This window comes from Podarcis tiliguerta (genome assembly GCF_965153285.1).
Source record: "Podarcis tiliguerta genome assembly, chromosome: 13".
NCBI classification, from domain to species: Eukaryota; Metazoa; Chordata; class Lepidosauria; order Squamata; family Lacertidae; genus Podarcis; species Podarcis tiliguerta.
In genome coordinates, this window is record NC_139546.1 from 21,101,660 (window position 1) to 21,123,530 (window position 21,871).

At 43.2% G+C, this 21,871-nt stretch overlaps 1 protein-coding gene across 8 annotated transcripts in view; it reads left to right on the forward strand.

The window, feature by feature from the left end:
• SKAP1 (src kinase associated phosphoprotein 1) overlaps nucleotides 1-21,871 on the forward strand; it is a 308,856-nt gene that overhangs the window by 20,607 nt on the left and 266,378 nt on the right. For 6 of the 8 annotated variants that reach the window (XM_083408759.1, XM_083408757.1, XM_083408762.1 and 3 more), the window contains 2 exons: nucleotides 3,612-3,717; nucleotides 21,714-21,739. In XM_083408759.1, the coding sequence (XP_083264885.1) occupies nucleotides 3,612-3,717; nucleotides 21,714-21,739 (132 nt within the window). Of the gene's footprint in view, nucleotides 1-3,611; nucleotides 3,718-10,616; nucleotides 10,713-10,755; nucleotides 10,960-21,713; nucleotides 21,740-21,871 lie in introns of those variants that run through there. The other 2 variants (XM_083408766.1, XM_083408758.1) reach the window with 2 other exon arrangements.

The window sequence follows — 21,871 nt, forward strand, 5'->3', positions numbered from 1 at the left end:
AGAAAAAGGGAAACGTTGACAGCTATGGGTAGGTAGGCCAGTGGCAGACCTCCTTGGACACAGTGTGTTGCAGATGGAGCACCACCATTGTCATTGTAGGAAAGGCACACAGGAAGCTGTCTTATACCAAATGAGATAACTGGTCAACCTATCATGGTATTGTCTACACTAAGTGGCAACATTTCTCCAGGGTTTCAGACAAGGGGTCTATCCCAGTCCCACCTAGAAATGCTGAGGACTGAACCTCTGGCCTTTTGCGTGTCAAAATGTGCTTTAACCCTCTGTGCTCACTGTGTTGTGAGTTTACTATTAAATCGCATGAGGAAAAACAAAGCATTGTACAGGTGGTGGTTTTGGCATGTGTCTGTGTAAATATTTCCCTGGAGAAAAAAATCAGCGCACCCCTGACAATAAGAAGTGAGCTATGATATCTCTGGGTACATGAAATATGCTGGCTTTTTGCAAAATATGTATGCCTGTGTGTGCCTTGCATGCACAAACACATGGTTACACTAAGAGGCATTTTAGAATTGTTTTTTAAAATAGTAAGTTCAGCACTTCTGCTGCTTGGTCATACTGAACTAAGTATGTGTGGGAACCTCAGGTCAAAGTGGCTTGGATGCAAGGTTCGGGGCTTGGGAAGCAGTGGACAAAAGTCCCTATCCTGCCAGGGGTGGAGGAAGGGGGTTGCAGTAGGGGTGGGTCGCCCCGGGTGTCACCACTGGGGTGTGTGTGACAAAATGCCGGGCAGCGCTCACCGCCAGGCTTGCAGCGTGTTTGAGCCACGCATCTCTCCTGGGAGTGGCACAGTGGCTTGGGGGCAGGCAGGCTCCACGCTGCCCCAAACTGTCCGCCCGCCCCCTACCCCCAGCTGTAGGGAGGCTGAGTGGGAGAAGGCAGGCAGACTCCTTGGAGGCCCTGCAGAGCCTCCTACCCCATCTGGCCCTGCCCTGCAGGTGGCTGGCCCTGCCCCTGGACATGTGCCGCCCCAGGCGCCTGATTGGCTTGCTCCTCCGCTGTATCCTGCTGCCCTTAGTCTAAATCTATGGTCTCACAAAGGGGGAAAAGGAAGTTGGTGGGCTCAGTGCTTGATAGGAAGAGACTGGTAAGCCCACTCTCCCCAACTCTTTCATCAGCAAAGCCTTTACTATTCCCAGGCAATAATTTTGAGTCTTGGGTTACTTAATAGAGCTCTATTTTGGAATCTGTTTTTAGAATTCAGCTGTACAACATGTGTAGTCAGAAAAGTAGCTCTGAGCATTGTGTTCCACTCTCTCCATTCATCTCATTTCCACAGCTATTTAAAATTGCCATCTTATTCTTTTCCTGGCTCTACTCCCATCTTGTGTCTTTAACTACAGTTGGATAAATAGTCATTAGCAGATGTAATTCTTCCTACCACTTACTCCCTGTGCCTGGAAAAGTTTCATCTGTTAAATATCTATATCCCTTGGCTTGCTTCTTCCCGGCAATACAAACAAAAACTTTCTATAGGCATGTCCTGGTGTTCCAAACACTTGATGGGAAATGAATTTTGAGAGTTGTTGCCTGCAATTTGCTTTTTGTGATCAGGCACCTGCGTTTTAATTTCTATTGTGAGGAGAAAGGACTCTGCGCATGCTCAAAGGAACTCATATCCTTCCACAAGTTCTGGGGCTAAGGCACTAAAAACAGCTTTAAAAAGCTAAGCCTTTAAAAGCTAAGTCAAAGTAAAGACTCAATAATTTTGGCTCAGAGTAATGAAACCTTGTTATTTGAATCGGTTGTCTTCCCCTGCTGAATATGTGGGTTTCCTCTCCTGCTTTAGATTCGAGGCTGCGATGCAGTCGGCTCGCTTCACTTTTTTTAAAAAAATGCTTGGTGCTTTATTGTTCTGAGCTGACATTTCTCGTAAACAACTCATTTTCGGCACCTGCCACCTTTCCTTTAGCTTAGATTATTTTCTTGTTAGCTGACTGTTTTTAATTGAAGTCTTTGGATCCCCTTCTAAAGCAGGAGCCTTCCTTTCCTGACAAGCAGAGCAGGCTATGAATGGAGATTAATTGCGTGTCACGCTCTCCTATATCAAACTTGCTGCGTCTTTTAACAATCTGCAGAGTCTCTAGGCCTTCCGATAGGGAAGGTACGTTCCATCTATGCAAGCTAGAAAGACAGGCTCTTGAGTCAACTGCCACATCGGCCTAATGTGTCGTCAGAAGCGATCATATCATTTAGAAAACACAGATCAGAAATAAGGGAGCTAGATTGAATTGATCTTCTGCATGTGTGGATTCACAATTTTTCTTTTTGCTTTTGTACTGAGAGTTAGTTTGTAACATGATCAGAGTATTAAAGTGGATTAATTTATAAAATGAGAGTTGCTGGGCCTCGAAGCTGCATGGAAGCCTCCCAATTCAACCCAGCAGGTGTATGGGGATGAATTTTGTATACTCAGTAGTGAGGAAAATCTCTGGACTCTTGAAAGGCACTCCTTGTGGTGTTATTTCCAGTAGTCCATGGCAGAGCCCTGGTGTGAGAAAAACGGTTCAAGGCATTAGCTCTTGTGATAACTGCTCATGCTGAAACGATTGAGGCCTATCCCATACCCAGTTCCCTCTGTCAACATAATACGTATGATATGTGCAACTGGGCTTGAGTCTATGAATACTATAATGAATTTGTTAGTCTTTAATGTTCCACAATGCTCTTTATATTCAGATAGTGGCACTTATTTATTTATTTATGAAATGTGTATACCACTCTTTATCTGTAGATCTCAAGGAGGTTCACAGAATAAAAATAGAAGATAAAAACACAAAATACATAATAAAAACAAGAACCATAACAAATCAAACCAATACTCCCCCTCCCCTGAACAACCCCTCTTTGAAAATTAAGCACTCTAATTAAAGACTGGGTTTAGGCAAGGTGGTAACTACCCGACTGTTTCGGCATTAATATTGGTTTTTCTCTGGCCTTATATATTTTTGTTTCTTTTCCTGTTTGCAAAATATCTGCAGCCAAACTTGCTAGCTCGTCTGTGTTCTTTCTTGATATTTTATAACATCACAGATGAGCAGTAAAACTAACGCAACTTAATCTCAAACAGCTTAAATTTGAGCAGTTTACATGCTTCTCTTCCTGATCCACTCTGAAACTTTATGGCCTGGTTTTTCTATTTCGTTTCCTGGTGCTTTGGACATGGCAGATGGCTCTGGAAATGGGACTGGGACTGGGAGGGAAAGGCTGTAGCTTGCGGAAATTTGCAGAAGTGACTGGTGTTTTTATTACAATGCACCCTGTCACTGGTCTGCAGAAGCATTGAAGTTAGGGCTGCTTTTAGGGATGGGACAGTGTGCATTTTAATATGACGCTACACGTTTCACACCTTCCAGAACATTATGCAAACTGAAAAACAGTTGTCCTTCAATGTTATAGCATTTCTTTGAATTTTACAACACAGTTCATAGAATCATAGAATGGTAGAGTTGGAAGGGACCCTGAGGGTCACCTTTTAAGGTTGTGACATTATTGTTGCTTTGTTGAACTGGTAGTTTGTCTGATGTTTCTGTTAATAGCCTATTTTTTCCTTCTCTCAATTTTGCAACTACTCCCCACATCTCTCTAAACAGATGTTGAAGATTACCTGGTGGAGGGGCTGCAGGATGAGAACCTGAATGCTACAGAGAAGAGGCAGAGGGATGCAATCTTGATTGATATAAAGCAACTTAAAGAGAGGTTTGTATATCCAACAGTTCTGATGGGGACAATTTCTGTAGCAGTTTTCTGACTTTTCTTTTAAGCAAATCTATCAAACTCAGTTTTCTGTGTCCGACAGTGGCCAAATATGGAATGCTTCAGCTGAAAGTGCAAAAGAGGGTGGAGCCTGTTCTTTTATACTTTCCTGAACTCTGAGGACCAAACTAACATGATGTTGGTTTATATGCGTCTGTTAATATTGTAGCAGCAAAAGGAGGGAGTACAGAAACATCGCCCTGACTGCAGCTTAAGTTTCCTGCAGTCTTCCTTCACTCACCCTCATGCCCCCCTTCCCACAGCAAGCTCCAATTCGGGTAGTGTGATTGGTTGTGAGAATAGCACTTGGGGGAAATGGTTGGTAAGGTATAACTGAAAGGTTGCCCTCCTTACCCTCATACCCTTTTTACTAATAAAACTGGATAGACACACACCATGCTATCCACATGATTGTCGCAAATCTATGTTTCAACTCATCTCATTAAGCAGGGCCAACTGAAGCAATGGGCCAGGTGGGGCACTGGCCCGAGGGTCCAGGAGCTCAGAGGGACTCCTCACTGGCCACAGCCCCATCCTGGCTGCAGTCCTTTGTGCCGTTGGAGAATCAGTGTGACAGCTGGGTCCCATGCTTGGTTTGGTGCCCCTGCTGCTACCTAGGAGCAGGAATCTCTGGGAACTAAGCATATAGTACGTTGGCTGTGGAGGTACAATAACTTAAATCTTGGTAACTTTATTGCAGGCTTTAATCTTGCTGTAGCTCAGCATTCATTCATTCATTTAAAGAGCTGACCATTTCCTGTTCAAAAATTCTGGGGATTGGGAAAAAATCAAGAGCAAGGTTACAAGTTCAATACACATTGTCTTTTGTTTCATCTACAAGATCGTAGTGTTAAGCAGGCATTTATGCAGCAATGTATATACTTTAATGTATATGTTGCAAGGCTTGCATTGCACATAAGTCATTTCCCTAGTTTAAGCTGAAATCCCCATTCCATTTACATGGGAGTAAGCTCTACTGAATCCAACAGGACTTACTTCTGAGCAGAAATGGTTAGGATTGCACTGTTAGGAATCTTCTTCATGGAGAAATAAACACATTGTTTTTGTTATGCTCCCGTTGAGCTCAAGCTGTGGATCACTTTGCCAAGCTCAGCCCACAAGCTTTAAGAAGCCATTTAAATAGCAAGATAAAATGCCTTGTTCTTATTTTTTAAATAAGTTTTTTTATGACAGAAAATAATATAAAATGAATATGTGTGGTATAGGTATTTTATAGAGATAGTATTTACCCTACATTTAAATGTTAAATAAATAAAGGCCACACTAGGGCCTTTTCTCTCTTGCCGCCCCTTTTGCCTCCCATCTTTTTGTTCCTTCTCTTCTTACCCTATACATTCCCACTCAGCTGTCAATTCCATCTCTTCCCTCCCCTTCACTCCAATGTTACATACTACATCCTCACTCCCACCTTGCTTTCTAACCACTTCATACATGCACTGCTTATATGAGGGGGTCCTTCTAGTCCAACCAAAATACTTCTCCATGATAAGAATGGGATACAGCTCCAAAGCCCACATGTGGAGCAACACTGGCATATGGGACAGAGTCTTACATGGAAGCCAGAATGTTCTGGAATAAGTGGCATCTCCTCTGAAGAGCAGGGTCACTTGGGGAATCTTAAGACGTTTTGCTGTTAATTTAATTGGCACCTCCATCGCTTCCACAAGCTATTAGACGCCATTGCAGGCAGATTTTGAAGGACATGTGGTGGGGGATTAGAAGAATGGAGCACCTGGTGGGAATTGCAGGGCATTGCAAGGGTAAGGAGGGTCCACATTTTTTTTTAAAGGTTCAAGTTAGGGGCATCTTTGAAAGTCAAGGACAGCCAAGAATTGTCATGCACCTCTGCATTACAACACCAAATCGAAATTATGCACCAATAAAAGACAAAATTGTCCAGCCTGAATAAACTAAATTAAGCAAGTTTGCTTATGTTTTGCATAATTTGTTCTGCTTATATTGGGCTGTATTTGTTATATTTCATACAAGGTAGAACTATAGACTATTTCATTTTAGAAATGTTGCTTCTAATCAACTGCTTTATGCAATCTCTCTCTCCTTGTTTGACGAGTTTCTTGCTGTGTGCAACTTTATACATTGTGATTAGATCCAGCTTTATATTTTAAATATGTCCCAAATCTTAGTGATTTTAATGTATTGTCTCTTACTAACAAAGAATTATGGTGACTGGTGTTGTTTGTTTGAGTTTGTTTTTGTTATGAGGAAGGACAAAGGCTATTCAGGGTGCTGAGCTTTCTTTCGCTGACTGTTAAAAGAAGTCCTGTTTTGTGTCCAAGCCAACCTTTCTGAGATTTCACCAGGCCTACGTTCTCTGGGGCATATTTTCACAGCTGTAAAGATTGGAAACTTGCAATTTCAAGATTTTCTTAGAAAAATATATGCTGGGAAATATTTGGCTCGGTTCTAGATATGATAGAATCTGGCAATGAGTGTGCAAAAGGAAACAAGAACACGTTTTAAAGAAGCCAAAGAGTTATAGGAAAACTGGGCACGAAAGGACACATGGGAAAGGATTTAGTGAGCAGGTGTTCAAATGTTAATGCCAAAGGGAAATGAGGAAACTGGAATGCATTGTAGTGAAAGGACATGAAGAAAATAAGAGAAACCTGGTAGAGCAGTGGTTGGATGTAAACTCTATGGACAGAACAGGGAGGTGGGCACTGGAGGTAGTGTGGCTCTGTATGTCAAGGGAAGACGTAGAATCTAATATACTAAGAATTAAACTTATGTGGGTATAAATACCAGAATTGCACTATTACCCTACAGACACTAAAACTCTGACAATGATAATGAGATGGAGGAACCTTCTCTAGATCCAACCCATTTATTTCCATATTACAGACTGGGAACGCAGGCTGAGAGTCCAGCTTCCTCAGGGTCACCCAGTTTCCGTTTGATACCTACCTTGCCATGTCACTTTTAAGACAGGGAAAGGAATAGCTGGATAATGAATTTCTTCACTTCTGCAGGCCACTTTGACAGGTGGGTGACCCGAGCCACCTGTCAATCACTCAGTTGCACTCCCAGTAATTCCTTTGTATCCATGGCTTGAGTTGAAGCTGGACTGTGAAGGACTAAAAAAAAAAAACTTCTTTTGCAGGTGCAGTTTGAACCCCCCCTCTCTGTTTTGCTTTCCTGGCTTAAAGGCATGCCATGGGAGTGATGGATATTTCAGAAGTGCAGGTTGGGCTTGCTTCTGATTCTTCTTCTAGCTGCAGCTTGAATTTTCTTGTGACCGATATTATATATGTCAGGCCAAGGAAAGGGAATAGTTTGCCCCAAACAGCCTGATGGGCCTGATTAGGATATACCTCATGCTTGTGCCCAGGGCCACTAACATGGCAGCCTGATTTCTGCTGTTCCTGCAGCTTCTCTTCATTGGATTTATAGAGGGGTTTGATGTAAAACCAGTATAGATTTTATTGTGGAATTGTTGTGCAGAGAATGCAAACTGGGTTTCTCAAATTCACATTGTCCCATTGTAAAGAGACCTTAAACTGCATACTCTTGCTCTGACATTTTGGTCATGCAGTCACTGGCGCATTTATGCCATTGTAGACTGGTCTAAACTAGTCTAGTCTGATTTTAAGCCCCCACCTTTCAGTTCACTCAAGTGGGCAGAGTGTTTTTATCCTTCGTAAGGTCACAGTTGGGTATCCCCTGCAGAAGAACGTTGTGTGATGCCCCGCTGTATCCAAATCAATCTTTCCTGCTGGCTAATTAAGCACCAGTTTTCTTACTTAGCAACTTGGGACTGTGTAATTAACAGCCCGAGTTGCCGTGAATAATTGAAAGTTAGGCACTATCTTCAGGAGATGGAGGGAACCTTCTGGATACTGGATACTGAAATAGAGTGAAGTTTGATCAGAATGTAGAACTGGACTTTCTGTAGTTCTGAATCTGAATGTAGTGGGGGGAAGAAGTGCACGAAGGGTAGCTCTGTCAGGGATTTCTCCTTGTTTCACGCCCTGTGCCCTTCCTGTGTCCTTTGTCACTTCATCTCCCTTGAGCTTTCAGAAGACATTTGGTTCTCCCTGATCCTTCTCTGTTCTGTCTCCCTGGGCTCCTAAGTTCACTAGGGTGGCACAGGGGAGGAGTCCTTGCCTTCACATTGTGCCCCTTGAAATTTCAGGAAATGTTGCTAGACCTTGGCAGGTGCAAATTATTGTCCAGGCCTTTTGAAACACACTCCTGAAAATTTATCTTATTTATTCCCCACTTTGGTTTATGACACTTTATAATACTGCCCCTGAGGGAGTTAATGCCTTGCCCTGCTCCTTCTGACATAACTACTTTCCCTTAAACCATGGCTGAGGAACTGTTTTTCTGTTTAGAGGGTAATCTTCACGCTGGCATGGGGTGGTGCCAGAGCCAAATGTATGGAGGCACCCCCTTCTCCTTTCCTCTTTTTCTGCCACCCTCCCTATTTGCTTCTTGCTGGGGCTCCTAGATGTCTTGAAACAATGTTTTCTGACCAGAAGCATTTCTGAGCCCTGGTTTCAATTAGGATCTACATACAGTCCTCTCTTCTTTCTTTTTAAAAGCTTAATTGGAACTAGAGGGTACCTTCCCCACCTTAAAAAAAAAAAGTAGGGATGGGGAATCCCAAGCAGCTTCTGTTTACATTAACTAAGTATATGGTAATTTTAATTTCTAAACTGTGTTTGAATAATCAGAGATGAGAGCAAATGGGAAAGAGAAATTTCAGAGTAATCTTTAGCTCATTAGCTTAACTATAGCAATAGTAATTCCCTAGCAATAAGAAGCTCATTAAGTCAGATGGCTTGTGATATCAAGATAAAAGTGGTATTTAAGATTGTGACCTCTTGGTCAGGCAGGTAGCTGAGCTCTCTGGTTTTAATACCCCATTTTGCTTAGCCCAGTTGGATTTTACCTTTAATTAGCTGGAGCACTGGTTTTCATATTCTAGTATGTCTGAGAGCTGACATTTCCTCCACTTGGCAATTGGATTGGATGAATTCTGTTGGAAAATGATTCTTGGGTCTTGGCTCTGTTGGCTTATCCTTCCCTGGGGGGCAAAATAGGTTTGATGGGGAAGCCATTTTTCTCTCTCTTCATGGCACTGATTCATTTATATTTGAAACAGGCTCTGTTTGTGGAATGCTCTTCCCCTGAAAATGCCAACATGTTTGGTTTGTATCCAATGTTAGTCATGCTCCAAGTAGACCCATTGAAATTAATGGACAAGATTACCTTAGGTTAATTGATTTCAGTGGGCTTACTCTGAGCAGAATTTAACTGGATACAACCCTTTTTCATTTCAGGATCAAGTGAGGTATTTTTCAGTGTATCTGTGCAGTAATTACCTATAGTAGGTAGCCTCTTCTGTGATTTTTTTTTTGCTGTTCTTAGTGTTTATTTGGCTTTTATGATTTATGACTGCATTTATGTAATTTTATGGAATCTGCATCTTGTACCTTGGCCTGGGATCCACTGAGATGAATGAGATGAAGGGTGGGTTAAAATATTCCTAATAAATAAAGAACTAAATTCAATGACACTGTGTGTGCAGGTGAGGGAAGCTCGCCCTCCCCTGTTGTTCTTAGATGTATTTTGTTGCTTGAAGTACCTTTCATCTCACACTGGATTATTTTTTATACCTGAGCTAGGTTCTGAGAAAAGTATCTGCAGTGATGGTGCATTGAGAGGTGTGGTGAGGTGCAAAGTTCAGCTCTCCTCACCTGCACACATCTTCCTTTTTTTTTTTAACAGCTTGAACTTAAACACAAACAGGGCAACTATGGCTGCCATAAAGTTTGGACTTGAGCTGTGAAGGAGCACAAAACACATACCCCCAAACACATTGAAGCTAAAATCCGGGATGGCATCTTCCTGGACCCAATTTTCCCATTTTTTATCAAGATAACACAGCGGCCATTTTGGTTGTCATGATCTTGCACAATTTTGTGGCCCTGTTCCCCCTACAAAAGTGTTTTTTTCAGATGTAGTGTCCAAAAATGCACGTTTGGGGGCAATGTGCAAGACTATGACTCCGAAAAAGTGCTTTTTCAGCGGATATTGTACCACGAAATCAGGACAACCAGAATGGCCACCATTCTCTTGTGATAAAAAATGGGATGTCCTGGTTTTTCTGGGATACTTGCAGTGTATGAAAGTAGATTTTGTAGGACCAATATAAAGCCTCATGAAATTGGAGTTTGAAATTTTGTGGGGAGTCTACATGAGGAAAGTAGGCTTCTGGCAGCAGATGGCCACCATCTCAATTTGTGGAGGATGACTGGGATATTGACAGAGGGGGCAGAACTAGTGTGGTCACTTCTGCGTCCTCTCCGTGCAGAGTTGTAGAAAAAGAAGTCTGAAGAAGACTTCTTATTACACGTGCTCATATCTAATTTGTACCAAAGAACTTTGATGCCTTGTAATCCAGGATACCAATAATGTGAAGATGGAGGTCTCGCTATCTGAACACAATGCATTCTAAGGAAATTGTCCATTAGGCAAGTGTTAGCATAGTGAGTGAACAATTTCCATTGATTCTTATGGGGAAATTTCTATTGCAGTCTCGGCCATGAATTCTTGACCCACAAATGAGTGAAAAACCACAGAATTTTGACCCCCAAATGACGGGAAAAGCTGCATTGTTTTATCCTGTACTTTCCATATGCCCCATGATCGTATTATAATGTAGTTGTGTTCTGTGTTAGAAATCAAGCACTGCTAGGACTTGCTTCTTTTTGCTTTACGATGTATTTCTTATCAATTAAAAAATTGCTGTGAGGAAAGCGTTTTTTTTATTCTGAAAGTACAAAGTTTGAGAACCACAGCTGTAAAGTGTGGCCCCCTTGCAGGCTGCTGAGAGAACAATTCTTTTGGGCCCTGAAGAGCTACCACAGGGAGGAGTTTCTTCTTATGAGGTGATTCTGAGGGAAAGTGGAAGATTTGAGATAGGAAAGAGTTCGCACAGGAAGAGTGACTAAAAAGCACCCTTCAGAGGAGGCAGTGGAGGAGGGAGCTGCAGCTTTCTGCCCTCACACAGCATTCATCAAACAGCAGGTCTGCAGCCGGGGAGTGAGAGGAAACTGAGGCCTACAGGAGCCATGTAGACCAGAGCTCTGTAGCAGCAGACAGACTTGGGAGACCAGTTGTTACATACTAGTGGATGTAAAACTACGCATTGTAATTTTATATTGTGAAGTGCCCTGAAATCTTTGGGAATAGGGTGGTATACACATTTTAATACAGTGGTACCTCCGGTTAAGAACTTAATTCGTTCTGGAGGTCCGTTCTTAACCTGAAACTGTTCGTAACCTGAGGTACCACTTTAACTAATAAGGCCTCCCGCTGCCACCGCGTGCGATTTCTGTTCTCATCCTGAGGTAAAGTTCTTAACCTGAGGTACTATTTCTGGGTTAGCAGAGTCTGTAACCTGAAGCGTCTGTAACCCGAGGTACCACTGTAATAATAATAATAATAATAATAATAATAATAATAATGGCAGTAATGGTGGTGGATAACTGGTTCATTATTAGACTCTATTTTTAAAAAATACATATTAAAATGTTTTTAGACCACCTTTGAGAGCAAAAGCCCCACCTCAAGCAGCTTACAAAGCAAAATAAGAGTACATAGTTAAGTAAAACCACTGATAAACTGTAAAACAACTGTCCTTTTAAAAATGTTAAAATCCAACAACAAGATATGGCTCAGACCATCAGTCCAACAAGCACCTCTCAAGAGAAGCTGAGGAAAACAGATGTGTCTCCAGAGCTTTCTTCAGTTCGTTTCTTAAACGAACCTCAAGGAGCTTTAGAACACCGACACGTGCAGGCAACGTTTAAAGTTATATACAAGTCAGCGGACCTAAAACATGGTGGGAAAGGGCAAAACTAGAGACTAAGTCAGAGTTTGAGTCTGAGGTAAGTTCATCTGTCTTTCATTGTGCAAACATTGGTGGAAGGCTGCCATACTGTTTGAGTGAGATGGAAAAAACGCACCAATTCCATTTTTTTGTGCATTTGTGTACATCCTCTGATTCTCATAACAAAGTAAATAGTATAATGTTGTGTGATATAGTGGAGTTTTAATGCTTAGCGCAGGAATTACTCACTAGTTGGTAACCCTATGGTACATTCTGTGTGGTCTATAAACAACTGTACATCCTCCTTCATATATTTTTAAGCAGTTGAAACGTGTCAATATATATATTTCCTCCTATGCCTTAATGTTTTCTTTTTTGCACAGGTATTGTGGGCCCAGGAGTGTATTTTGTAAGAATTTCCTTTTCATCTCATAAGCTGTCAATGTTAATACCAATTTTTAGGTCTAAATATGGCAGAGCATTTCCATTAATGTGGATATGGACTCCTGCTGTCTGGTACTTTCTAAGAGGCTGAAAAAGAATTCACTGGTGTTTAGCTTTTGTTTTTGCATTGATGTGGGGAGAATTTAAACATCTATGCTAGTTCATATTCTTCTTGGAGTATGCTTTGATACCTTATAGGTCATGATCTGTATAGTTCCCATGATTTAAAAAATATTTCCACTGAGTCCTTTCTGTTGTGACGTGGGGTTTGTGATTTCAGCTCTCTTGACATAATCTGCTGGAGACAGTTCTCTAGTAACACTTCTTTATTACAGCAAACAAGACTGAAGACTGAGGAGGGGAAAGCTACATTTATAGGGACAGGGGACTAGCTAGAAAGGATACATTTTGGAGGGAACAATATCAGGCAATCACAGTCCTGCCTTTTGGAGGAAACCAATAAGACAGAGGATCCAAATACAGCAGTTTAAATGAACCAATAGTAGCTGTACCCCCTGAAACCAAAAGGCAGTTACTTAACCCTAATGCAAATATAGACAATAATAATACAGATATAAAATCCTTTGACTCAATACACAACACCCCTCCCCCCCTAGTGAGCACAGCAGACGTAATCTCTCAGGTACTGTGGGGTCCTACAACTTCTACTTGATCTCCTGACAACAGGCGTTGCCGGTTCTGAATTGGGTGTTACCTGTGGTAGAGGGGCTGCTATAGGGGTTTCCTCAGGAACAGATGGAGTCCCAGACATCTCAGGGTTCCCTACCTGTACCTCGTCATCATGAGGACTAGCAGACCCTGGTTCATTTGCTGAAGCCCCTGGTGACTGCACCTCTGGGCCATTTTCACTCTGGTCTTGCAGCTCTGCGTCGTTAGCCAGGGATGAATTATCTGACTCCTCCCTGCTGAGCGCCCGGCGCCTCAGCTGATCTATATGTCTCTTCCAAACTTGCCCATTTTCCAAGGTTACATAATAGGACACAGGTCCACTAGCCCGGGTGACCACACCAGCCACCCACCGCGAACCTCGTGAATAGTTCCTCACCCAGACCAGATCTTCAGGGGCGAGATACCTTGTTGTGTCAGTCTCAGCCTGGGGGGTTGCTCTTGAATTATGGTTTGGCATTTTATCCGGGTGGACATAATCCAGCACCGTTACCAGTCTTCTACCCAAGAGCAGCTCAGCTGGCGACTTGCCCGTCGCAGTACACGGCGTCGCATGCTGCAAAAATAACATTCGCGCGATGCGAGCTGACCAGTTACCCTCCATTAAGCGCGCAATGGATTCTTTGGCTGTTCTTACCATGCGCTCAGCCTGCCCATTGGAGGATGGGTGAAAGGGCGCGGATGTGACCCCTCTTATGAAGTTATCAGCCAAGAATGCCCTGAATTCTTGGGATACAAAAGCTGCCCCATTATCTGATACAATGGTCTCAGGTAACCCGTGGGTTGCAAACAGCTGCCTCAACACCTTGATTACGGCAGCTGATGCCATGCTAGGGACCATCGCCACTTCTAACCATTTGGAATATGCATCGACGACAACCAAAAAGACCTTCCCCTGGAATGGCCCAGCAAAATCTAAGTGCAGCCGGCTCCAGGGAGATCTGGACTGCTCCCACCAGTGAACTGGTGCTCTGGCCACTTCTGGCCGCACCTCTTGGCATGCCTTACATGTTCGTACCCATTGTTCTATGTTCTGGTCCATTCCAGGCCACCACACATAACATCGGGCTAGCGACTTCATCCTGACCATTCCCGGGTGTCCCATGTGAAGCGTCTCAAGCACCCTGTTTCTCAGTGGTGCTGGGATGATCACCCCCTCCCCACCCAAGTGAGCACACGGGAGAGAACAGCATCTTTCCTCGTTTTCTCAGCTATATCAGTAGCCGTTACAGGAGCCCCCGGAAGTGTTTCCAGCATCATTATGTGCTCCGCTGGAGCGGGATCCTCATTGCTCCCGCCAGGAAGGGGCAATCGACTCAGCGCATCAGCGTGGCACAACCGTTTCCCCGGCACATGGGTCAAGGTGTACTGGAACCCGTTCAGGAATATAGACCAACGCAACATTCTGGGGGAGAGAATTTGTGGCGTTTGTTTGTTCGGGTTGAACAACCCTAACAGTGGTTTGTGGTCCGTTTCAATGGAGAAATGGCGACCGTACACATAATCATGGAACTTTTTGATTCCTGCCACAATTGCAAGCGCCTCTTTGTCAATTTGAGCATAGTTGCGCTCCGTGGGCGACAACGTACGGGAATAGAAAGAGATGGGCTTTTCCGACCCATCCAGTTCCCTATGACTCAGCACCGCCCCCAGGCCGTATTGAGAGGCATCACATGCCAGGACCAGCGGCTTTGACTCATCATAATGAGCAAGGACGCTCCCGCTACTCAGCATTCTTCGCAAGGAGTCAAAAGCCTTCTGCTGCCCCTGCCCCCATCGCCACACATTCTTTTTCTGCAACAGTCTATGTAATGGTTCAGCTACCGAAGCTTTATGGGGTAAGAACGAATGATAAAAGTTAATAAGTCCCAGGAATGACTGCAACTCCGTCTTGTTCTGTGGTCGTGGTGCCTCGATGATGGCCTTAATCTTAGCATCTGTGGGGTGGATGCCTGATGCATCAATTTTAAACCCCAAGAAATCCACAGCTGGCACCCCAAAACTGCATTTTTCCTTTTTCAGTTGCAACCCCACCTCCTTGAACTTGAGCAACACTGCACGGACACGCGCAACCAGTTCCTGTGGGTCTTTTCCAGCAATCAAAACGTCATCAAAAAATGGCAAGACCCCCGGCAGACCTCTTAACAGGCGTTCCATGAGCCCTTGAAAAATCCCTGGGGCCACACAAACTCCAAATTGTAATCTGTTAACTCTGAACGCCCCTTTATGTGTGACAATAGTCTGTGCTTCCGCTGATTGTGGGGTTACTGGCAGCTGTTGGTAGGCTTGTGCCAGGTCAATTTTGGCAAACACCTTGCCCCCAGCCAGTTTAGCCAACAGATGTGATACGACTGGAATGGGGTATGAGTTTCCCCTGAGTGCCTTATTGATAGTACATTTGTAATCTGCACAGATCCTGACTTCCCCATTTGCTTTAAGGGGCGTGACGATTGGAGTCTCCCACTTAGCAGAGTCCACGGGTGAGAGAACTCCCTGCTTGACCAATTTATCCAGCTCTGCTTCGATCTTGGGTTGCAGTGCAAATGGCACTCGCCTTGGTTTGAGTCGGATTGGGGCCACCCCAGGGTCCAACTCGAAGTCAACTGGGGGCCCTTTATAACAACCCAGTTTTCCATTAAAGAGACCAGCAAACTCTTTGCATAATGCCTCGCTCATCTCAGGGCAGGTTTGGATTGAATTAAGCCCTGATATACTCAGTCCCAGGGCGGGGAACCAGTCAGTGCCCAGGAGACTGGGGCGACTGCCCTTCGCAATCACCAGTTTGAGTACAGCCTGTTTGTCCCGGAACTGAACTCTCACGGCACACATTCCCATAACATGGATGCGGCCCGCTGAGTATGACTGCAAGGTTGCCGGGAAGGGCTCCAGAGGGGGCAACTTACCCCTGGGGAAGAATGTCCTCGCGGTCTGGTCCGACACGATAGTGAATCCAGATCCGGAGTCCACCTCCATGTCGCACTGCTGACCCTCAATCTTCACCTTGACGTGTGCCTTGCCTTGCGCTGGGAACTGCACGACCCTCCCGTTGATCTCCGTTACATAGTGGCAGTCCTTTAGAAAATGGGTTGCTGTGGGCGGTCTGCGATGCTCCAGTCTAGGTGTTCCTGTCGCTCCCAACGCCGCCGATCTACAGACCCTGGCGATGTGACCTGTCTTCCCGCACGTCCGGCACATAGCATCCCGGAAACGACAACTCTTCCGCTCATGGTTTCCGCCACAACCTGGACACCTGCCTCGGTGATCTTTGTGCACTGTGCAGGCCTGACGCACTGACTCGACCCCACGGACTGGGCTCTGGCTCGGAGTAGCCTCTAGCTCGTCCATGGCATGCGCAACTTCTATCTGTGGCTTAGGGGCCTTGCGACTGGCATCAAGCTCCTCTCTTTCATAATTCTCCGTGGCGGTGGCCTCCTTCAAGGCTGAAGCAAGGGTAACCTCTTCTTTAGCCACGATGCGTCTTCTGGCTTTCTTGCTGCTCAGACCACCGATAAACCGATCCAGGAGAGTCTCTTCCAGATTTTGGAAGTCGCAGTGCTGAGCGAGCTTCCGCAGTTCAGCTAGAAATGCAGATACAGACTCCCCAGCACGCTGCTGCCTCTCATGAAACTCCATCCGCCGGGCCATCTTGGTCTCAGTAGGCGCCAAATGGCTTGTTAGGCAGGCAAGAATATCTTTGAGAGATGTCTCACTTAGCTTCGCTGGAGCAAGCAATGCCTTGGCCAGCTTGAAGGTCTCAGGCCCACAGTAGCTCAGGAATGTGGCCCTTCTTTTGCTGGCATCGGTGATCCCTTGAGCCACTGCGAAGAACTCGAAGCGTTCGACGTAGTCTTCCCACGTGTGGGGCTCTGATGGCTGGAAGGGCTCCAATACCCTTGGACTCTCCATTGTCCTGTGGCAGGGTCGTCTTCTCAGCTGGCCAGTGAGTCTTGTTCTTAGCTGCAATCCGGACTCTGAGGCAGGGCTGCGTTTAACCGCTCCTCAGCATTCCGGATCCCATCCTCGTCGCCAGTTGTTGTGACGTGGGGTTTGTGATTTCAGCTCTCTTGACATAATCTGCTGGAGACAGTTCTCTAGTAACACTTCTTTATTACAGCAAACAAGACTGAAGACTGAGGAGGGGAAAGCTACATTTATAGGGACAGGGGACTAGCTAGAAAGGATACATTTTGGAGGGAACAATATCAGGCAATCACAGTCCTGCCTTTTGGAGGAAACCAATAAGACAGAGGATCCAAATACAGCAGTTTAAATGAACCAATAGTAGCTGTACCCCCTGAAACCAAAAGGCAGTTACTTAACCCTAATGCAAATATAGACAATAATAATACAGATATAAAATCCTTTGACTCAATACACAACACTTTCTATCTTCAATGTTATGTTTCCATCTGTTTCCTTGCAGATTAGTTATTTAATTTCAAGCAATATCGCTGTGGCTGCTTTCACACATACATTTAAAGCACATGACTTCTGCAAAGAATCCTGGGAGCTGTAGTTTACCTGCACAGAACTGCAATTTCCAGCACCGTTAACAAACTACAGTTCCCAGAATTCTGTGGGGGGGGGAGGAGTAATGTGCTTTATATGTTATTTAAATTTATGGTATGTACCCAACTAAAAATGCTGAAGGTGGTATAGTCAAAACCAGTCCTTAACTTTCTCCCTCCGACTTTGGACCTGGAATGGATTTACGTTAAAGGGTGTTCTGAGGTTTCTGTTCGCCTGCCTCTTCTTCCCTCTTGCCTGCTTGAAGTCCTGTTCAGCATCAGTTATTTTTCCTTGGGTGGACATTAAAATAGCCAACAGGTTAAACCCAGATTTGTCAAGCTCTAACTTAAATATCCGCTGTGGTGGTTTTAGTGTTCTCAATTGGCTAGAAGTGCAAGGGAGTATAATTATACCCTGACTTTATAGATTTGTCTCACGGCTCGTTTATTCTAAACCGTTTTAGAGGGTGGCAGCCTTTGCTAAACGCTCTACCTGCCAGCTTTCTTTGACCCCCACCTTGAATGGGAGATTATGGTGTCTCCCTCTGTCGCTTAGTTGTTCACAGCAGTGATGCACTGCTTGCTTGATGTAAAGTGGAAGTTATTTTTGTTTTTTGAAACAAAGTGCACAGCACAGTCTTACCATGACACTATGGTAATTTGCTACTTCACAGGGGCAAACCTTGAATGCTATGGAAGGTAAGATTAGTCAGACAGATCTTATCTGTGGTGGGACAAAACCCACTGTCATTGAAATGAATGAAATGTAGCTTGCATTCATGGTGTGCTCAGGAGAATTTCCTGAAGAACTGTGACTAATGGTTTAGTGTGGAGGTGCCATTCGGTTTTATACCCCATTCCCCCAAATGTTCTGGGCAGCCCTGTACAACCCCCCCCCCCCAAATCTCTGTCCTGATCAGCTGATCAGTACTGTGTGAGTTACACACATGCTATTTCTTTTAAAATAAGTGGCCTTGGGACACTTGGGGGGGGGGGTTACAGGGTACAATTTGCCTCTGCCCCTGCAAAGTAATATGTACCTGAATGAATGCATTTCTTATATTAATGGTGGGGGCAAAAACCCTAAGACCACCATCTGACTAGCATAACAGGTAGCACCAACCATGTCAAAACATATGAAGAAAGTTAAGCCATGAAAACCAAGTTAGATATCATAATACTTGAATTAAGAACATAATTTTAAATGAGTGATGACAGCAAAAGCATTTTAAGATGCTTCACAACTTTTGATGTTTCAAATAAAAAAAGCAGTTAATGTGTTTTATAACTTAATTCATGTTGTCAGGCTTTGAAGGCTTGACTGTAAACATTTAAAGTCATTATTATTCTACTCTGTAAATGTAAAACTAGGCACCTGTTGCTCACCTTGCTAGAAGTAAAATCTTAGATCTGTGGTGAGTATTATCCCAGGTTATCCAGTACTTTAGTTTGTTAAGAAACACAAAACCTCCAAATGAGCTCTACTTTGAGCAAACTGTTCAGGTTTTGCAAGGTTTGTTTGATCTAGCTTGCAAAATTTCTGGCTTGTTCTGCAAAGTACTTTGTTTTGATTTAGTAAGCTTTCCTCCCATTGTGAATAGCAGGGGATGGGGGATTTATAATTGAAAGTGTCACAGGGGCAAAGGGTGAAGGCCTCCCACACCATGGTCCATATCTCTTCCAACCTACCTCCTTGCACCCCCCTGCCAAGGCCAAATAACTTCATGTCTAGTTTGTCCCATAGTTCGTGGAAAACTTTCCATATGTGTCTGTATTGTTACTTCAGCAGTGTTGATGGAAATGAAATGACAAGGGAAGAGCAAAATCAGGAAATTAATTTTAAAGTGGGTGGGAAACCTTTGGTAATTGTCATACAGACTTTTATTTTATTTTTTAATGTGTAAGTAATGTGGAGAAAATTGCTTGATTTCTGTTGTAACTTGCTAAGTTGGGCAGTTAGTGTACCCTATGTAGGGGATGTCTTATGACTCTAAAATGTGTCCCAGAACTCTGATTTACTTCGGAAAAACCCTCCACTGTACTGTATTAAAAATGACAGAGGTTAGGGACAGAAACACCTATCTTTTTGGTCAAACTGAAATTGAAAGTGACATAAAATCATTTTTGGCACCTAGTGCAATAAATGTTATGAAGAAGACATGTTCAGGAGAGATTAGGTGCCCCTCTCAAGGAGAGAGGACATGAATTCACTAAACAAGAAGTATTTGTGACTCGGAATTGCTCATTGTACAGGAGATGAAAGAATCTGCTCTCTGGGAAAAAGGAGAAGCCATCTGAGCAAATGGAAAAATTAGAATTGACCTACTTGGCGAGTCAGCAAGAGGTTTGTTAGAGATTGCAAGGAAGGAATGTCTGCTTTGAAATGATAGAGCTGGTGGTGATGGGATGTTCACTGTTATGTCAGGCCACACCAGGCTCAAGCCTTGCTGTTTTACAAGGTTTATTAAGCAGTTAATATTAAAAAGGAATGGCTGAATCTGTCAGTTTCGGTTTCTTTCAGTTTCTCATTTTTTCCAATCTTACTTTCAGTTCTTCACATTTTCACATGCACATTTTAAAAATCCCCCACGAATACACACATTTGTATGCAGTTTTGCCTATTGCACATGCACACATTTTTTAAATCCTGTTTCCCTCTAATATAATGCAAATTCGTGTATTATTTTCACTAATATATGCACTTGTGTGCACACTTGACCCTAGTATATGCATTTTTGCATACGTTACTGAACGGTGGTATTGAAATTTAGTATATAATAACAACAATAAATAATCTCTCTTCTCTGATTGGTGCATCTTGTACCATCACAGTACACTTTTCAACAATTGGTCAGATGCACCTTTTTACCCAGTTATTTGGTTAAGAGGATATTTTTCCTGTTGCTGCTTTATGTGCACTGCTGTTCTGGGATGCTATTTTTGTCATTGATTGTTTTGTGGTTTTATTTCATGGTTTTATTGTAAATTGTACTTGTTTTAATTGTGGCATTTTTGTTACCCACACTGGAACAATTTGGTAAAGTGTGGGCTATAATTACAAATAATAATAGTTCTTACAGTCACCAGGAAAATTTTCACTTTGTAAGAACACATGCACAGAGAGATGCCAGAATCTGGAAATAAATTATGTTTGAAAACCTATACAGGAAAAAACATGTTTCTCAGTTTGGCTGAGGAGGTTTTGGTCCCCCCAAGGGTATCTGCAGGAATTTTTCTGGGGTGTGAATGGGCCAAAGTAAATTCTTCAAATAACCAGCATCAGAGAACACAGCTACCATTTCTAGCCATTCCGGTGACTGAACAATGGTGAGTCCTAGGTAAGCCTAGCATGAGAAACTTGTATTCCAGGACTACTCCATTGTTTCTCAGTGGATAGATCTGCTCTCCATCTACAGTTGGGCCTAACATCCAAGCAGTGTCTTTCAACACACCAGTAAAATTCTTCAATTCTTTCCCTGACTCCCTTCACCTCTTTCAGATCTTAATTGCATTACTGCTGCAGTCAACTTCACAGCCCTCACTCATTGCACTTCCCTAAAAACAAAATTTGCATTAAAAACACCAACATACTAGGACAACACAAACCAGTATAACAGCAGAGGACAACAACAGGATTGTCATACAGAGGTCTAACTGCCATCAGCATAATGGGTATAATAATATTGGGCTGCTTTGAATGGCTGGCATAAGTTACATAAGCCACAGTCACAGCTCCAACTCCTGCAATATGGGTTTAATAATGATGATATGCATTGCCATTAACAGAGTAATTTTTAAAATGGTTATGAACTAAAAAAGGTTCAAGACAATGAGTCTTTCATATTAGTCTTCTGTTTCTCTAATTGTCTATCTTCTTTCCTGAAGGCCAGTCATTGCTAGGACTTCATTCATTAGCTAAAATTACTAAAAGTAGGAACAGCCTAGTTTCTTGCAAAACAATTTAGACTAGTGGCTGCACATCTTGCTTTTTATGAAGGCTGGAAATCTGGAGGTTATATATGACTTATTAAGGTGGGGGTAGCCATGAGTCTACCCTATTGTTGTTTTTTTTAAAAAAGATGGAACTCTGGGGATTTTAACTTCTCTGAAGTGGGTGCTCCTGGGTCCACCCTACATATTAGCCATGGATTTGTTACAATAAAATAGCAGAAAGAGAAAGTAAGATGAGGTTCTCTGTAAATGCATGCAAAATAGTATTTAAAAAGCATTTAATTTTTGAACACTGCTAAAATAACAGGGCAGCCCAAGAAAGAAGAGATATTGCTTAGAGTATTGATGAGTTTTGATGTCCCCTGCTGCTTCTGTGGTGTCCCTAGCCATCTATAACCTTTCAAAGACTAGTTCACAGATGGAGAAGAGGAAATTAATACTGATGTCTTTGTCTGTTACTCTTTCAGGTATCATTTGGGATTCCTGCCTGGTGGTAAGTGTAGCTTTAAAATTTTGATCAGAAAAGAGGATTGTACCAATAGTGTAGACTAGTGAACCATATGCCAAGACTACAGTAATGACACATGCTAAAGCTAAACCAAAACTGTATGCAACTTTGATTTTA